This window comes from Antechinus flavipes, chromosome X (genome assembly GCF_016432865.1).
Source record: "Antechinus flavipes isolate AdamAnt ecotype Samford, QLD, Australia chromosome X, AdamAnt_v2, whole genome shotgun sequence".
NCBI classification, from domain to species: Eukaryota; Metazoa; Chordata; class Mammalia; order Dasyuromorphia; family Dasyuridae; genus Antechinus; species Antechinus flavipes.
The window spans coordinates 2134513-2152304 of record NC_067404.1 but is presented as its reverse complement, the minus strand read 5'-3'; the positions used below and the strand labels follow the sequence as shown (position 1 = coordinate 2152304).

At 40.8% G+C, this 17792-nt stretch overlaps 1 protein-coding gene across 1 annotated transcript in view; it reads right to left on the bottom strand.

The window, feature by feature from the left end:
• Window positions 1–13874, bottom strand: part of LOC127542767 (structural maintenance of chromosomes protein 6-like) — a 42909-nt gene extending 29035 nt beyond the window's left edge. The window contains exons 1-2 of the mRNA XM_051968556.1: window positions 12693–13874; window positions 11220–12581 (exon numbers count right to left, since the gene is read on the bottom strand). Coding sequence (XP_051824516.1) covers window positions 11220–12581; window positions 12693–13874 — 2544 coding nt within the window. The remainder of the gene's footprint in view (window positions 1–11219; window positions 12582–12692) is intronic.
• Between the last annotated feature and the right edge of the window lie 3918 nt (window positions 13875–17792).

Sequence of the window (17792 nt, the reverse complement as noted above, 5' to 3'; positions counted from 1 at the left end):
GGCATCCTATAGGAACTGGCCCTTGATCTGAGCTTTGAATGCTATGGGTATATTCCAGCCCTGGCAATAGCTAGAACCAGAGAGGAAATACAATTAGAGAAAACAAAGTCACTCTAACTGGACAACAGAACATACAGAATAGAACATATTGATCGGTAAAGGGAAGGTATAAGTATAGTATAGATAAGAATTAGATTAGGTAGAAAGAAAACAAACTCTCAAATAGGGGATGGAAGGGAAGAGAAGAGAAGGGTAAAAGAATGGGGGGAAGGGAAATACACAATTAAGGCACTTGGAAATATTGAATGAGATGAACCTTCTGCTCTCCAAACAAAGGGAAAACATAGCAGAGGGACTTAGAAAACAGTCTAACAGTGTTATATACAGGTCACACATCTGAATCACACATATATGCACACACATGCACACATAATTAAAATAAGGCCTCCAGGGGACAGTGGTTATCCTTTGAGTCCCAAAGGGATATAATGTGGGTCAAAGCCAATTCAATTCCCTACTGGTCTGAACCCCGCCAGTTCCTGTTACAGTCTGGGGTTGCAGTCTGAGGCTCTTATGGGGCTATAACAACTGGATGGCAGGCTCCTTTTTGGTCTGGGACCCCTGCCCTAGTTATTCCAGTGTAGGGTTCCACTCCGAGCTAGAGGTTAGAGCTGAGTCCCCGATCTAACTGCTGGCATCAGACATAAGTCACTCTGTGCTTCTGAACTTGTTCCATGCTTGGTAGCTAAGTAGCCAACTTGCAGCGATTGTTCCTCCACCACTCCAATGTGCAGATCTCCCCAAATGATCAGACCCAGAACAGCTGCCAGCTGATACCCATTCCTATATTTTGTACTAGTTCAGGAATTGTCTGGCATCTCTTTCTGCACTAACATAGTGTACATAAACAATAAAATAAATTTATTATTACAAATATGATAGCTGGTGTGACAGACACATGAATTAGATTTACACTTTTCAGTGCTGACAGTCAAACTTTATGAATTAACTATTTCTTTAATTTTTTGTTAACTATTATATTATTAAATATTAACTATTTCACTAATTAATGCAAACATTAGTTTATAACATCTTTTAAAAACTTTTTTTAAATTTTCAGTTCCAAATTTTCTCCCTCCCATCCCTCCCCAACCTTTGAAAAGGCAAGAAACAAAATACCCATGATCCTTATGAAATCATACAGAATATATTTCCACATTGGCCAGTTGTGGGGGGAGGGGGGTGGAAAGCAAGAAAAATAAAGTGAAAAAAATGTGTCAATCTTCATTGAGTTCATCAGTTCACATTAATAGTATTTTTCATCATGAGTCCTTTGGAATTTCTCGGATCATTGTATTGCTGAGAATAACCAAGTCATTCACAGCTAATTTGTGTTACAGTGTTGCTATTACATTGTACAATATTCTTTTTCTCATCACCTCACTACACATAAATCTTCCCAGATTTTTCTGAAATCATTCCTGTCATCATGTGTTACAACATAACATCATTCCATTACGATCATACCTAACCTGTTCAGCTATTATCCAATTTACAGGCATCCCCTAGTTTCTAATTCTTTGCCACCACAAAGAGATGCTATAAATATATTTGTTACAAACAGGTGCTTTTCCTTTTTCCCTGATCTCTTTAATGTATAGATCTAGTAGCAATATTACTAGGTCAAAGGATATGTAGAGTTTTAAAGACCTTTGGGAGTATTTCTGAACTGTTCTCCAGAATAATTGGATCATTTCACAACTCCACCAACATTAGAGTCCCTATTTTCCACATCCTTGAGAGCATTTGTCATTTTCCTTTTCTGTCATGTCAGCCAATCTAATGGATATGGGATAGAACCTTAAAGTTGTTTTAATTGGAATTTCCCTAATATTAAAGATTCAGAGCATTTTTATATGACTATTGAGAGCCTTGATTCTTTCTGCAAACTGCCTTTTTAATCCTTTGACCATTTATCCATTGGGCAATGACATCACAAAATGGCCTAATATGAAATGCAGTCAGTTATATTAAGGTTATAAATGTATTCTCAGTACAATTCTCTTCTGGCTGCTGGCTGTCCCTGTAGCCATCTCAGATGGCCTATTCATAGTATTATAATGATCACTTATACAATCCAAATAGCAACATCATTTAAGGTCAAAACATATGGTTACACCAATATTGCACTCAGCATTGATGAATGGCCTGAGATTTTCCCTCTAGTGTTCACTATCACATCCTTCATCGTCTGTCTTTTCTCAGGCTAGGCGTGACTCAAGTTTGTACTTGCCTACAGCATCCCTCAGTGATGCTTAAGCAGTCACTGTGCCTTGGTGAGGTTTTCCCTGGGTCTCTGGCAAAACCAAAGTTTGTAACCCTTCACTTCCAGTAGGTGACAGTTCTCAATCTCAAGCTGGCGGGGTTTGGTGCCCTTGTGCATCCTGCTTACTGCAATAGTGATTTACCAGAACATCTGGATATCCGCCAACCGACCAGAGGGTGAAGTCATCCTTGGCAGTCCCTATAAGGGACTGCAAGAAAATACTGTGATCTACCATATAGGATAAGGCGTGTGTGTGATGAGAGATGCACGGAGCAGCAGCAGTAGAGTCAGGAAAACACAACTGCTGAAATCCCAGCACCTGCTCATCTGGTAAAAAGAAGAAAAAAAACTTAGCATATTTCTATATGTGACTTGTTTTCAAGACACTTGAAACTATTTACCAGGCCCATCTGGAACCTACGCTATATTCTGCTTTCCTTGGCTTAGTGGGCTTCCCTAGAATGAGCTGCTATTCCATTGAAGGGGGAGGGAGATCTACTCCACCACATTCTGGCTTTCTATGAAAATTTGTTGGCTCTTTTCCAAATCAGTGGGAGGTGAGGCAAGAATTTTAAACTCCACCATCAATGCAGGATGAATTTTCCTAGACCACTAGCTCACTGCTTTTCAAATTACTACATTCTACTTGGTAGCCTTTGCATGCTCTTAAGATTTTGTTCACTTGAGTTTTTTTAGCTAGAATTCCTACACATTGTGGTCTGTAAAGTAGGTGGAACCTCTACATAAAGGCATGGGCCTTCATTTAGTTCTTGACCATATGGCTTACCAAATATTCCTATTTGGCCCAAACCAATTAACAGTGCTATCCTTTCAAGAGCGGAGTCTGTCTTCTCAAGTTCAGGGGAAAACAAAACCTTGTCCTATGCCTGTGCAGACAGAATTTTTTTTTGTTAAGTTGACTAGTGAATAGGCAAATATAATCTCTATGCATACAGTCCCAGCTGTTGGTGATGGATCTGGAGGACAGTTTCAAGAAAGATCTAGACTTCTAGCAAATGGGCCAACGTAAGTGCTGTGTGTTGAAGAACTACTTTTTCTATCATTAGCCCCGATTTATTATCAGTCCAACATTTGCTGAGTCAGGAGATAATTCTATAAGAAGTTTACCTGTTTGAGTGTCATCCTTCTCTGATACCTTAGAGAGCATGTCAATGTAATGGGATGCTATGTTCTCATGAAGATGGCTCATCCCTTTTTCTTCAGTACTGGCTCTCAGTGTTAAACCATTATACTTCAGCATCAACTGAGTGGTAGACGTTCCGACACGTTTGTTGGGGTTGATTTTGGCCCACACTAATACAGGAATCAATATTTATACTATTAGTGGCATCCCTTAGGTCTGGCCTTTGGTCTCCATGATAGTATATGAACAAGGACAATTTTTCCCACAGTTATTTTTTTGGTCCCAAATCCTATTCACAGGTAAGCTTTTTCATTATCTCACTTTGGCCTGATTTACAAGCACCAAGTCATTAAATCTCCTTTATAACTGATTTCTAGGCTTTAAAAGGGGGTTGAAAAAATTGGAAGAGACATGGATGCTGCATTGTCTCTTTCCCTTGTTCTAATGCATGCTGTGATTTTGCTCCCCATTCAGGATATCTCTACTTCTTTCTAATTTTATATTTCATGCCACCATTATACCTAAATGTGGAATGTTTTCTTCAGAAAACAAAACAAAACATAATGATCCAACTGTTTTTTTTTTTTTTCTTTCTGTGCTTCCCTTTTTTCCTTTTGGGAATAGCTTTAAAACTATTTTGTTCTACTTTTAGTAGAGAAAGATACTTCTCCTTCCCTAAGATACTTTGCTAGGATAATTGAAAATAATGATAAAGTTGTTGTTGTTTGCATATTTGCATAGTGCTGTGTGACACTGTGTGAGATATTTTATAATTACTGAATCTCCTGTACCAATTGTGCTCTGTTGGTCAAAACCTTCTGTGACCTCTAATACTTTCTGCTTATCATGTCCCCTAATATGTCATGTATAAACTGCTGTCTAAAACATGTACCCAAGTCCATTTTATATAGGTCTTCTCTGCAAAGATTACAGAAGAAGAGTGCTTTTTCATTTCAACTTAGATAATGGGCTATACAAGAACATGTAGTAGGCTAGTTTGGGTTTATGGAGCCACAGTAGATTTACATAATCATATAAGCCCCACTTAGAAGAAAGCACCCACATGATTCCCCAGGGCTTACTAATCAGCATGTCTTGAACTCTTAGTAACACCTTTCCTTCTCTCTCCTTAGCTAGAAGTCATCCATCTCTTGAGGAGATGGTTGGCTGACAAGTCTGCATATCTCTGTCAATCAGCACTGTCTTCAAGCAAACAAGATGTGGGTACTTGAGTCTCAAATGTAAGGAAATAGGAGCCAGGCTAAGTATCAAGCCAAGAGCAGGCTGGAGACAAGAGCCACCATGTGTTCCTGTTGTGTCCTGCTTCCTAGAGCCCCCACGCCAGGGTGATTAAAATATCCCTTCCTAGTGGACAAGTGATGAGGCGGGACTCCTGAGGATGGTGGAAAAATGGAATCCGTTTATTTCAAGGACTTTCCCCTTTTTATCCCTTATATCTGTAAGTAACAAAAACACTGGGCATGTGCCCTGTATATACTGTGCAAGTGGGACCACATAAATAATTTGCTATTGTCTGTAGTTTGCCACCTGGTATCCCTCTGCTTCAATCACAACACATGTTGTCACCGCCCCTTAACTTCTCAGGAAGTCTGAGCCCTTAGGGGAGATGGGGAGCAGAACCAGACATTGTTACCAGGTTTCCTCTGGACTGAAGGGTCTTATAGTTCTCCCAGAGTTTCCCCACTGACTGTGACCCTCTACATGTTCCCTATAGGTCTAGCTATATGCATTAGCTGATTATACATAAATTCAGACTGGTCAATGAGAAACTAAGTTGTTTGCCAATTGATTTCACTGACAACTGATATAGGTGTAAGGATTATAATTGCCGGATTTACAAGAAAAACCATGGAAGCAGAATTTTAAGCTAATAACACTTTATTAAAGGATTTGTGGACCTCAGACTTTCTTCCTGCCCTCTCCTTACAGAGATCTTGTTTTAAATATGCAAAAAAGAAAAGGTATGGCAAAATGCATTGATTTATTCACCTGCTTGTGTCGGACAAGAGAAAATGGCCTAGAGGTACAAAATTAAGTTTGGGAACTTTCCAAAACATCAAGGCAGCTCACCTATGCTGAATTTGGTCTCAGAATTTGAACAAAACAAATGGAAATATCTTTATCAGCATTCTTCTAGTTGTGCAAGTGAGCCTCATTATTTGGTAAAGAAGTAGACAACATCACATTAATGTTTGAGGCTCACTATTAAGAATCTATTTTCCCTATATGCTTTATGTAAAATATTAAACTGATAAATTGATTAGAACAGAGCAGGACTCCATGAATTAGATTTCACATTCCTCCACTTGGATTCAAAGAAAGATCTCGGTCTTTCTTTACATCCTTACAATCTAAATGTGTGAAGGGCAATTTTCCATGGATGATACAAAACCAGAAGGGGGCAGTCCCCTTACTGAGGCACAAAGGTTACATTAGAGTAGATGGAAATGGGCACGATCTATAATATACTGTTTATGATCCATTTGATTAAACATTAACTCATAATATACTAACTATAAAATAAATGTCTGAAGTGACTTTCTCACTAACCAAAACCACAATGGACAAATGCTTCCTAGCAAAACATGCCCTACAAGATATGAAAATTTAGACAACATAGGGCATTCTTTCAAGTGCAAGCATTGTTTGCCCTATATACAAATTCAGGAAATCTTTTGACTTTTTGAAAACAATTCAAGCAATTGTGACAGTTTTTCAGTCTCTGAAACATCTTCTGATGTTGTCCTGTGATTCTCTGGAGATCTTCCCTCTCAGGAATACTGGAATGACTGGGGCTTCACAGCAGCTTCTCGTGGATTTGCTTCTCCAATTCAGATCACCTGCAGAGTTCCTCTTCTCTGTTAGAAACCTGGCAAAATTATCTTAATACAATTCTAGTGTGCTATTAGGATAACCAGGTCAGGTATTGACAATGAGCTCAAACCTTAATAGTGTTAATATGAACATCACTACATCAGAGATTTTACATTTTTAGGTAGACAAATTGAAATAACTGAAAAAAAAATTCTGACACCAAATTTTGTATTTGTATTTGGTATAATTACCTAATATTATCTATATTCCATTACCGAACAGTATCTATATTATACTTATACTATACCTATAATTACCTAATCTTATTACAACTATTTATTAAAACCAACTGAAAAATTATCACTCTAGCTATTTTTTTAACTGCTCATTGAGGATGAGATTTTGCTAAGGAACTATTAATAAAACATCTTTTTTTAAAAATAATATGATGACCTTCATACACAACTAAATTCATTTAAAAGTTGCTAAAGCATTTTCAATTGTAACAAAAAGCCCTGGGAAGAAATGTGTAAATATATCAAGTAGCTGATTTTGAGACAGTGCAGGTCAAATTAGTTATAAGATTGTTCTCTTAAGTTTCCCAGGGATAGACATTTGCCTGTGGCAGTCCTGACTGCAGGGGCACATGGCATTTCCCTTGAATGATGAACCGGCAGCCTTTTGAGTAATCAGACACAATACTTAGATCCAAGATTTAGAATAACACCAAGTTCAAGTCTCAAGAGACTACCTCAAGCAGCAAAGTTTCACTAATTACAGCTTAGGGTTAGATAATTGTTATTTCTCTCACATATTAGCCTCAAAATCTCATCCAGAACATTTCATTTATTCACAAATTCCATTTACAACTATCATTTTAAAATATTCATCTATTCACAAATATCATCCCCCTTCCTTGATCTGCACATAAAGCCAAAGACAGCACATCAGACCATTTGTAGAATACAAGATGAGACCCCATCAGAGTCCATGTAGACAAGTGGGTCCTATCTGGGGCTGATTTCCTTGGGGAAAGCTAAGAGACCCATTTTAACCTTGTACTACTGTTTCCACTTTTTCACTCTAAGTTCACGTATAGTGAGTAATTGATTCAAAATAATAGTAACAAAAAATACAATTACGTGAATTTCCAAATGATGTCATATGACATCCACTTACTATTGAAAAGCTTCATTTCTCCACTTTGGATAGGAGAGGTTCTAGATCCTCAAATGGTATTGCTGCAGTTTCATAATCTCCCAAAGAACTTTATAGACAACAATCTCCTAAGATTTTACTATGTTTTTCTCCCAATAAGAAGTCATTTGCTATTATTTTCTAGGTTTTTAAAGGAATAGACAAAATATGTTCTAATAATCATATCAGATATATTATAATGTGAAAGTATTCAAGTTGAAAAGAGGAATAAACTTAACAGCTTCTCTTAGTCTTCCTGTATTTAAAACTTCACCAATCAGGGGATAATAAGTGAGTTAAATACCTTTCCAATTTATCAATTCATAGAAAGTCATTTATCTTATCACCCCTGGCATTTTAATGCTCATCACAGTAGTTTTTGAAGTGCCTTCCACATGCCAGGCTTTTTCTTTATCTTTAAAGTTGCTTAAGTCTGTTTACTTTAAAATGTTCAGTCTATAACATCACAGTACCTATATTTATGTATGCATATATATACATATACATACATGTATGAATGTAATGAAATATTTTTCTATAAGAAACAATCAGCAAGCTGATTTTCAAACAGCCTGGAAAGACTTACATGAAGTGATGTTAATTGAGGCAAGTAGAACCAAGAGAACATCGTACATCACGGCAACAGCAAAAATATGTGATGAACAACTGTGATGGACTTGGTTCTTTTCAACAGTGGGATGATTCAGGCCTATACCAATAGACTTGTGATAGAGCCATCTGCATCAGAGAGGATTAGAGGTCTGAATGTGGATCACAACATAGTATTTTCACCTTTATTGTTATTGTTTGCCTGCTTGCTTTTTTTTTTCTCATCCCCCCTCCCTTTTAATCTTATTTTTCTTGAGCAGCATTATAAATCTGCAAATGTTTAGAAGAATTACTTGCTGTCCAGGGGAGGTGGGGAAAAGAAGGGAAGGAGAACAATTTGGAAGATAAGGTTTTGCAAGGGTAAATGTTGAAAATTATCTTTGCATGTATTTTGAAAAATAAAAAGCTGTATTTTAAAGGTTGTTCTCAGGAGAGGTAATTAGATTTATTCTATCTAGTTCCAGAGGGCAGAATTGGGAATAATGGATGAAAGTAGCAATTTAAGCCTTGGTGTCTATCATAAAAACTTCCTAAAAAATTAGTCCTATATGGACTGGGCTTCCTGGAGAAGTGGTATGTCCCACCTCCCTGAAAGTCTTCTAGAAGAACCTGCCATCTCCTCAGAATTTTTAGGCAATCTGGATGACCATTTGGTAGGTATAGTAAGGATTCCTTTCAGGTAGAATTTGGACTAGCCAACTACAAAGGTAGGCCCTTCTACCCAGTTAAGTAGTTAACAACTGGTCCTCTGTGAGAAAAAAAAAAAAGATATACACATACTTTTATATTTAATCTGCACTTTTAACATTTTTTCCATCACTTTTTTAAAGTCTAGAGGATAATCAAACCTTGATTTGTATTATTATATTTGTATTTATAATATTGTATTATTGATTTGTAGTAAGTTTGAAATTTTAATAATTAGCTCTTGAAAGTCAGTTTGAAATTGTCTCATCACATCCTCAGTTTTGAGATAATATTTGTAAAGCACTTAGCATGTGCCTGGCACATAGTAGATGTTTAATAAATATTTGTTTTTCTTAAAAAAAAAACAAAACCTCTTGTTTCCTAATTACATTAATGCTGTTAGAATCCTACCCAAAAAAATGTAACAGTAACAACACAAAATCTCTTTAGTATAACTTGACAATTGAGTTCACCCATTTAAAGTGCACTTTATATTTAGAATAAGTCCCAGATAGACAGAAGAGCTGGTTAAAAGTTTCATTACCCTAGACTTTTTGCCAAAGTATAATGACAGGAAGAAAAACTGAAAATGATGAGGGATTTAACAATATCAAAATCAAAAGTTCATTTGTTCTAAGCTGATTTTGGAAGATTGTTCAATAAAATTTCCTAACTTTATAAAGAATAAAAAATTCCATACTTTGGCCAAAACAATCCCTTTGTATTCCCAAACCAAACTTTACACAGCTTAACAGCTTTCTTTAGTCATTGCTGGACAAGGAATTCACTCCTGTTCTAACTGAGATCCCAAATTTTCTTCAGGTATTTCTGACCAGGAATGGCATTCTTTGAAGGCATTTCCCCTTAAAGACAAACTAGATTCCTGAGATACCCACCTTTTGGCTAATTCCATCCAAGAAGTTCCCCAACTGAAGGCCTGCTAGCTTTTGCTCATGGATCATGAGAAGCAATCTATCTGGCTGAGTCATGCTTATATGGGAGCTCTTTCCCTGCAGCTAAAACTATAATATTCAGGGATTTATTTTGGAAAATTCTCCAAAACTTCGAATTCTTAATTTCTGACCTTAGCTTTTAGGGGCCTGAGACTAATCAAACAAAGTTTTAATTTTTAGTCCTTTATAAGTCGATAGCAAAATTTATACTACTTTCCTTTAAAACTTTCTGAAAAATTTAGCTCTGGTTGTGACTGACTTAATCCTAAAAAATATGTAATAATCACCTTACTCACTAAATGAAAGTCTTTTCCTCATCTCTGTAAAAGTAAAACGAGTCATCTTCTTAGGTCAAAAAGAGATTAGAATAGTTTCAGGTGTGGTCACATGCTTTAACAGCTTATTACAAAGGTAGGGAATCTCTCCACTAAGACTATCATGTCTGATGCTTGAGTGAGGAATCACTCTTCAAAATCCTAATAATCAAGGGACTGGTTCTCTAGATAGGCTTCTCACTTGATGTCAGCCACTGAATGCATACCCCCCTCATTTTGTTTGAGGGATTTTTTTTAACTGATGACAAAAATGATTTCATTTCTCCTTGATTAAAAAAATGTTTAAAGGCAAAAAAAACAAAAAACAAAACAAAACAAAAAAATAACTATTTTTAACCCTGTTAACAGGAAGCTTTAAAATTAGCTAAGTGGCTGACGAGCTGAAAAATGAGCACTTCCACTTGAATCTCTAACAAAATGAAAGTAAAGAAAATGGAGAAAAAAGAAAAGCAAAATAAAACAGATGTGTTTAAAAATTAAATTTCAAAAAATTGGCAAAATTTGAAAAATTAATAATTAAAATGATGATATCAGTCATCTTCTTCTGCTTCTGAACCGACTGCCTGGACAGGTAAGGTTATGTCTTCTCCTTCAGGATCTGGCATTTGGAGTATTTCAACTAATGGACTGGAAGGAAGAAATCTTGGAGACTGTGGACTGAGCAGGATGAACTGGTGGTGTTGCTGGGAATGTGCTAATTTGAGGATTATGTCCATGGCGAGTTTTCTATGGTTCCTGTCCATGTAGACATCAAACACATCCAGACATCTGAAGGGTGCTTCTGTGACAGACCATAAAGTAAGAATGAATAAAAAGTTTAAAAAAGATTGTCTGCCTCCTGAGAATTCTTGCACATCACTGGAATCAGTGCTATCGTCTTCTTCAGGATGGAGTGATAGAGAAAGGGTCTCATTCTCATGATCCAAGTCCATCTTCCCATTGAAGGACCACTGAGATATCAAGCTGTAAAAGTACAATTTGCATTGTAGAGAAACACTCTTTCTGTAATTCTGGAATATTAAAGAGCTGTGGTTTGATGCTTCATCAAATAGCTTAATAAGCCTTTTCAAACTCTTCATTCTACCATCTAATTCAAGGCAGCTTTCTTTTATTTCTTGATACTGCTTCCTTACTTCCTCTTGGCTTCCATGACTATAGCTTTCAGTTTGGATAGCCTTTCTTAACCCACTAATTTCTATGTCAAGATCAGATGCAGATTTGGTAACTTCTTTCCGTTCGGAGCAGACGCGTTTGGCCAGAGAAATCTCCTTCTCAAGTTCTGTCTTTTTCAGGGCCAGCTCTTCTTTTTTCACTTGGAGAAAGTTCAGGTGTTGCTCGAGCCTTTCTTCATAATGCAACACAGACTGACGCTTGGTGTTCATTTCTAAAGCAGTCTGATTTTCTTCTTCCGTTAGGGATTCTATTCCTTCTGAAACTTGGTTACATTTCAATTTAAAGTCATTATATCTCTGTTCAGCATCTATTTTCAATTGCCTTAAATTCTCCATCTTTTCCTTTTGAGCTTTCATCTTCCCCTCAATCTCTTTCATCTCTTCTTTAGTTTCTTGAGCATCCTCTTTTAGAACTGAGAGACCAATCGATTGACTTGTATCTTCTTCCTCAAGATCTTTTATTTCTAAAGTCATAATGACTACTCCTATCTTTGTTTCTTTTAGATGCTGATAATGATGATCAATAGTTTCTTGATTCTTCCTGACATCTGCTTCAAGTAAAGATGTCTGTTGCTGAAAGGCTAGCAGCTGTGCCGTTTTAATGTCAATTTCTTTCTCCAGATGTCTGATTTCTGTTTCCACGTCACCCAAGTAAGTAGGTCTTGATTCTTCACATGAGTAATAGCATTGTTCAAATACTTCATCACCACAGGCAGTTAAAACTTTACTACAGTTCTTGGGGGGGTCCTGATCTTGCATCACTTCACGGGCCAAAGAGTTACTCTTAATAAGCAGCACTGACTCGATGCCTCTCATATCGATCAAAGTATTGGCCACCACTGTATTGTCTATTTCTAAAGCTGTGAGAACAGTTGGAAATTCTGGGTGACAGGCTGCTCTGTCTGTCACATCATACATCTCACATTCAAATGCTGAGACGATTATCTGTGGTTGTGGAGAGTCTAAAGAATAAAATCTTTTCATCAGCTCTTGAAGGATTTGCTCATCTTTGTGGTTGTCACAAAAAAAGGCAAGGAGAAGGTCCTTTAAGCAGGACTCAATAGCCAGAGCAAATTCAGGATCTCGGAGACGAATACAAGCTCCCAGCGGACCGATCGGCTTAAAGGTAAAGCTCCCTTGTCTGTGGGCATCATCTACTGCTTCCAGAAGAGCCGGGATCTGTGGTCCAAATCGTTTGAGTGGGTCTGATTTATACTCTTTCCATTGGGTTAGCTGTTGCTGTTGCTGATGCAGAGTTTGTTGCACATCTGACTCTTCTTTTTTAATTTGAGAACATTTTTTGCCACCTTTTTCTATAGCTTCCTGGAGATGTTTTAGGTCTTGAACAAGTGAATCTTCTTGATCCTGAAAGTTCTTTACTTTTTCCTTCAATGTGGAAATTTTTTCCTGTTTTTTCATTTCTTGGAGTTCCACACACTTTTTCTGGTCTTCAATTTTGTTCCGGAGCAGTTCTGCAATTTTTTCCAAATTGTCCAACTCACTCTGGGAAGACTTATAGAAAGCCTCCGCTTGATAATAGGCTTTGTCTGTGCTCTTGGTTTCTTCTTTTGCCTCAATGCGTTTGGGCTCTAACGCAGCAGCTTCTTCCTTTAACTTTTGCAGGTTCTCACAAATGGTTTTATACTGCTTCTCTGTTTCATTAAAACTGGCCTTGGAGGCTTCCAGTTTCTCATTTAATTTAACAGTCACTTCATCTCCAGCATTTACATCACTAATCATATCATCAAGATCTTTTTCGCTTTCACTCACCAGTGCCCAAGCCATTTCGTGTTTTAAGTCTTCTAGATTCTCCTTCAAGGTAACCATCTTCTGAATATGGTTCTCTATTGCTATGCCCTGATTTTTAAGCTTCTCGAGCTGTTCCTTTTTTTGGTCTATCTCACGCTGACTTTTGGCTTTTCTCTGCAAAATTTCGGAGTGCTCAGCTAGCTTCTGTTCAAGTCCAGTCGTCTTGAGAAAGAATCTGTATCTGTCACCATCATGTCTGATCTGAAAAAACTGCCTGCCCATCTCTTGCTGTAAAATAGTTGCTGGATTATCCACCTGGATTCGAAAATGATCAAGCATGGCTGTGAGCTCTGTTTCCTGAGAAGAAACCACATTTCTCGCTTGGTCTTTTAGCTTGTAACTTGTAGTTCCACTGACACTGATGCATCGCTGCACGGTTATTGAGTCCCCGTACAATTCAGATTTGAAAGCACGGTCCCCGGTGTTGCATAATGTAATGGAGATGCTGGCTGAAGTCTCTCCATCTTTCACAAACAGTCCCAAGGACGATCCTAATGATTTTCCACCAAGCCCAAGTACTAGGGCGGTCAGCAGTGCACTCTTGCCTCTGTGTCCCACCACAAAATTGACGTTGGATCCAAATTTCACTGGTCCGAGCATGGCATGGCACATAAAGTTCTCCAGTTGGATATTCTGGATGATACCTGTTCCTTCTGAGCCCAGAAGAGAAGCAGCACCTTCATGTGGCGGGCTCTGGATGGGGATCTTCTCCTGCTCCTCACTGGAGTCACTCTTTGGCTTTGGACTTGCACTGGGCTCCTCCTCTGGGGCAGCTGGGGGGTCATGGTCCTTCTCCTTCTGATCCATGGCGTTGGGAGCAGAACACACCTGCAAGGATGCTGGGTTGACCCTTCTAGCAATGCTTCCTCACCCTTTTGCCCCATTCTTCCCCCTTTGCCCCTCCTCCCGATTCTTCTGCCTCCCTTGCCACTCCCTCCCCCATTATCTTTTCCCTCTTTCTCCTCTGCCCTTCCCCCATTCCTCCTCCTTTCTCCTCTCCCCCATTCCTCTGTCTCCCCAGCCATCCCTCCCCCATTCCTATTTCCCATTCTTCTTCCTTCTCCTTCCTCTTTCTCTTCTCACTCTTTCTCATTCTTCCCCAATTCCTCTCCCTCTGTCCCTCCCCCATTCCTCCCATTCCCCTTTGCTTTCCCCCACCACTTTCTCCTTATTCCTCCTCTGACCCCCCCATTCCTCCTCCTTTCTTTATTCTCCTCTCCCTCATTCCTCTATCTCAACAGCCACCCCTTCTCATTCCTCCTCCTTACTCTTCCCCTTTCCCATTCCCTTTCTTCCTTCCTTCTCCTTCCTATTCCCGCCTTTCCCATTTCTCCCCTCCCATTCCCCCATTACTTTTTCTTTATTCCTCCTCTGCCCCTCCCTCATTCTTTCTCCTGCACTCTTTCCCCATTCCTCCTTTCTTCTCTCCCCCATTCCTGTGTCTTGACAGCCACCCCTCCCCCTCATTCCTCCTCTCTATTCCTCTTTCCTATTCTTCTTCCCACCCTTACCCATTCCTCCCTTTCCCCCCTACCTCTACTTCACTACTTTCCCCCTATTCCTCCTCTGACCATCAACAATTCCTTCTCCTCCACCCCTCCCCTATGCCTCCCCTGCCACCCCTCCTCATTCCTCTTCCCTACTGTTCCCTTTTCCCATCCCTCTCCTCCTTCCCATTCCCCCTTTCTCATTTCTCCCCTCTCCCTCTCTCATTTCTTTTTCCCTTCTTTTCCTCTGTCCCTCCCCCATTCCTCCTCCTTTTCTCCTCTATTCTTCTCTCCCTATTCCTCTGTCTCTTCAGCCACCCTTCCCCCATTCCTCTTCCCCATTTTTCTTTCTCCTTCCTCTTCCTGAAGTGGGAGGAAAATTGTTCCCTTTACTGATACCGTGTTCCCTTTAAGATTAGCACTCTGAAACTGTGTTCCCTTTTGATCTCTGATCCCTTTTGGAGTCTCAGCCCCTGCTAGGAAGGCATATCCCCCAGATAAGTTATCTTTGGGGGATGCCAGACCCTTTGATTCAATTAGAAATCCTGGTCAAAAAGCACCCCTTTGAAGTGTTAATTCCAATAGGAAATCTGTGCTGGAAAACTGATAAGCATCTAAGCCTAGGAACTTTGGCTTCCTTTTCAACCTGGAACCTGAAGACTTCTTTCAAAAGGCACTTTCTTAACTCTCTCTCTGTAGAAGGTCCAAAGCAGCTTGCTCTGCTTCTAGTACCTGCCTGCTGAGAAGGCATTCTCTTCTCAGTGCCAGACTCCATTTCCCTAATAGGACTTTGCCCCTAAAGAAATCAGTCTCTTAGCAAAACTGGCTTCCTATCCAACAATAAACTTTCATTTTTGCCAATAAAATTTCGGGTTCATGAATTCTTTCATGAAGAACCTGTGCCGACCATAAGGAGATTTTAACAATTCTCTGATTGCCACTAACCTCATCATTTCCACCCTTTCCCATTCTCCCCAATTCCTCTCCCTTTGTCCCTCCCCATTTCTCCCCTTCCCCTTCACCTCTCCCCCACTTTCTCCCTATTCCTCCTCTGACTCTTCCCCATTCCTTTTCCTCTGCTTTGTCCATTCTTTCTCCTCCACCCAATGCCTTCCCTGCCACCCCTCCTCATTCCTCCTCCCTACTCTCCCCCTTTCCCATTCCTCCTCCTTCCTAGCCCCTTTTCCCATTTCTCCACTCCCACTCCGTCATTACTTTCTCCCTATTCTTCCTCTGCCCCTCCCTCATTCTTTCTCCTGCACCCCTCCTCCATTTCTCCTTTCTTTTTCCCTATTGCCGTTTCCCCCATCCCTCTACCTTCCCTGCCACCCCTCTCCCATTCCACCTCTCTCTTCCCCCCTCCCATTTCCCCCTACCTTCTCCCCTTTTTCTTCCTCCCCCTCTTGATCTCTGCCTCCTCCCCCAAGACCCTTAATGAAGGTACCTCTTCGGGCCTCAGCGCAGACCACTCCTTGCCCAAGTACAGGATAGATCCTCCTTTGGAGGCCTAAAACTGCCAACACCCAGTGGAGGCCGAGGCAGAATGCTCAGTGTGCTGTGTCTCCTGAGGACCACTGACCACGCCCTCCCACCTCCGTGACTGTGTCCTCTACACCATTCAGGCCCAGACTATCAACAACCACAAGATCATAAACTAAATGTGTTTGCCCCACCTCCACAGGCCTTTCTACTGAGGCTTCTACCCCCCCCCCCACACTCCTCCTCCACTCCTCCCCCATTCCTCCTTCTCAGTACCATTGCTCTTCTGTCTCTCCCCCGCTCCTCCTCCACTCCTCCCCAGTCTGTCTTTTCCACCCCTCTCCCATTCCTCCTACTCCACTCCTCCCCCATTCCTCCTTCACAGGACCATTCCTCTTCTGCCTCTTCCCCATTCCCCCATCCACTCCTCCTCCTCCACCCCTCCCCCATTACGCCTCCACAGCACCACTCCTCCTCTACCCTCCTTTCATTCTTATTGTTCCCCTTCCCATTCCTTCTTCTCCACCCTCCCTTCCCATTTCTCCTCTTATGCCCCTTCCCCATTTCTTTAGTTCCGTCTCTCCACCTCTGTCTTGTCCTTGGACCTCTTCCCCCAGAAGCCTCAATTAAAGCCTCTGAAGCCCCAGAATTGTGCTCCTAGGGCCTCGGCTCAGCCCTGCCCACCTACCAGCCCAAGGACAGCAGGCAGGGACAAGGTGGAGTCTCCTTCAGAGGACTCATACCATCGTCACACAGTGAAGGTCTCAGGTGGGATGGTCAGGGCACTGCGCCTCAAGACCACTGAAACCACTGGCTACACCCACTCCCATCTCCAAGGCTGGGTCCTCTACACCATTCAGCCCGAGACCACCCACAATTATGAAGTCCGTACCCTGATTCTGTGGTGACCGCAGTTCTACAAGCCGCCGGCTGCTGCAGTGGTTCCAAGATGGCGCCTGCCCCAAAGAGGAAGTGCTACCAGTGGGCTGAAATGCGCCTGTGCGCTGAGGCCTCTCTACGGAGCTTCCGGTCCTCCCTGACTCCTCTTTTGCTACCCCTCCCCCACTCTTCCTTTCCACTGGCCAAGTTTCCCAGTGGGCAGGAAGTGCAATGGCGTATCCCACGTCTCTCTTCCTATCCCTGTACCGTGGATCGCAAATGCTCCCTGTATGGTTGTGTCTGTCCCCCGCCAGCATCCTTTCAACCAGTGACCTCAATTTCCATAGCTTTCGAATAATCCCTCCCCTCAGGGAGTCAGAGACAGTGAAGCTTCAGATGAAGTCGATTTCTTGCCACATGGTCAGGGAGGTTAATATTCACTGCAGATGGGTTGTCGGCTGTCCAAAAGTCGTGGGATAGGTAAAGACTTCTCAGTCCCTAGGATAAATCTGGCCAAATCCTGGGCCTTACTTTCCTTTACCAAAAATCGTCTGACTTACGAGAAACAGGAACTTCAAGTTCCCCTCCCCTGAGTGCTATGGTTAGACTTTGCCACATCAGCAAAGCTCATCCCAAGTAAGATTTTGGATGCTCTGGTTTCCTTATTCTTTGCAGCTGGGATAATTGAGATTGTGAGTCTGTCCCCTGGTCTCTGGGGTTGGAGGCCAGCAGTGGGTGGGGCATCTCTGAGTTAGGGGTACGTAACTTGGTGTTCTGTTGCTTGCCTCTCCTTGCCTGACTACTTGTTGGGAAGGAGATGTTCTTTCTCACAAGATCATAATAAGATTCTGCTTCTACCTTGAGAAATCTCCTTGAGGTA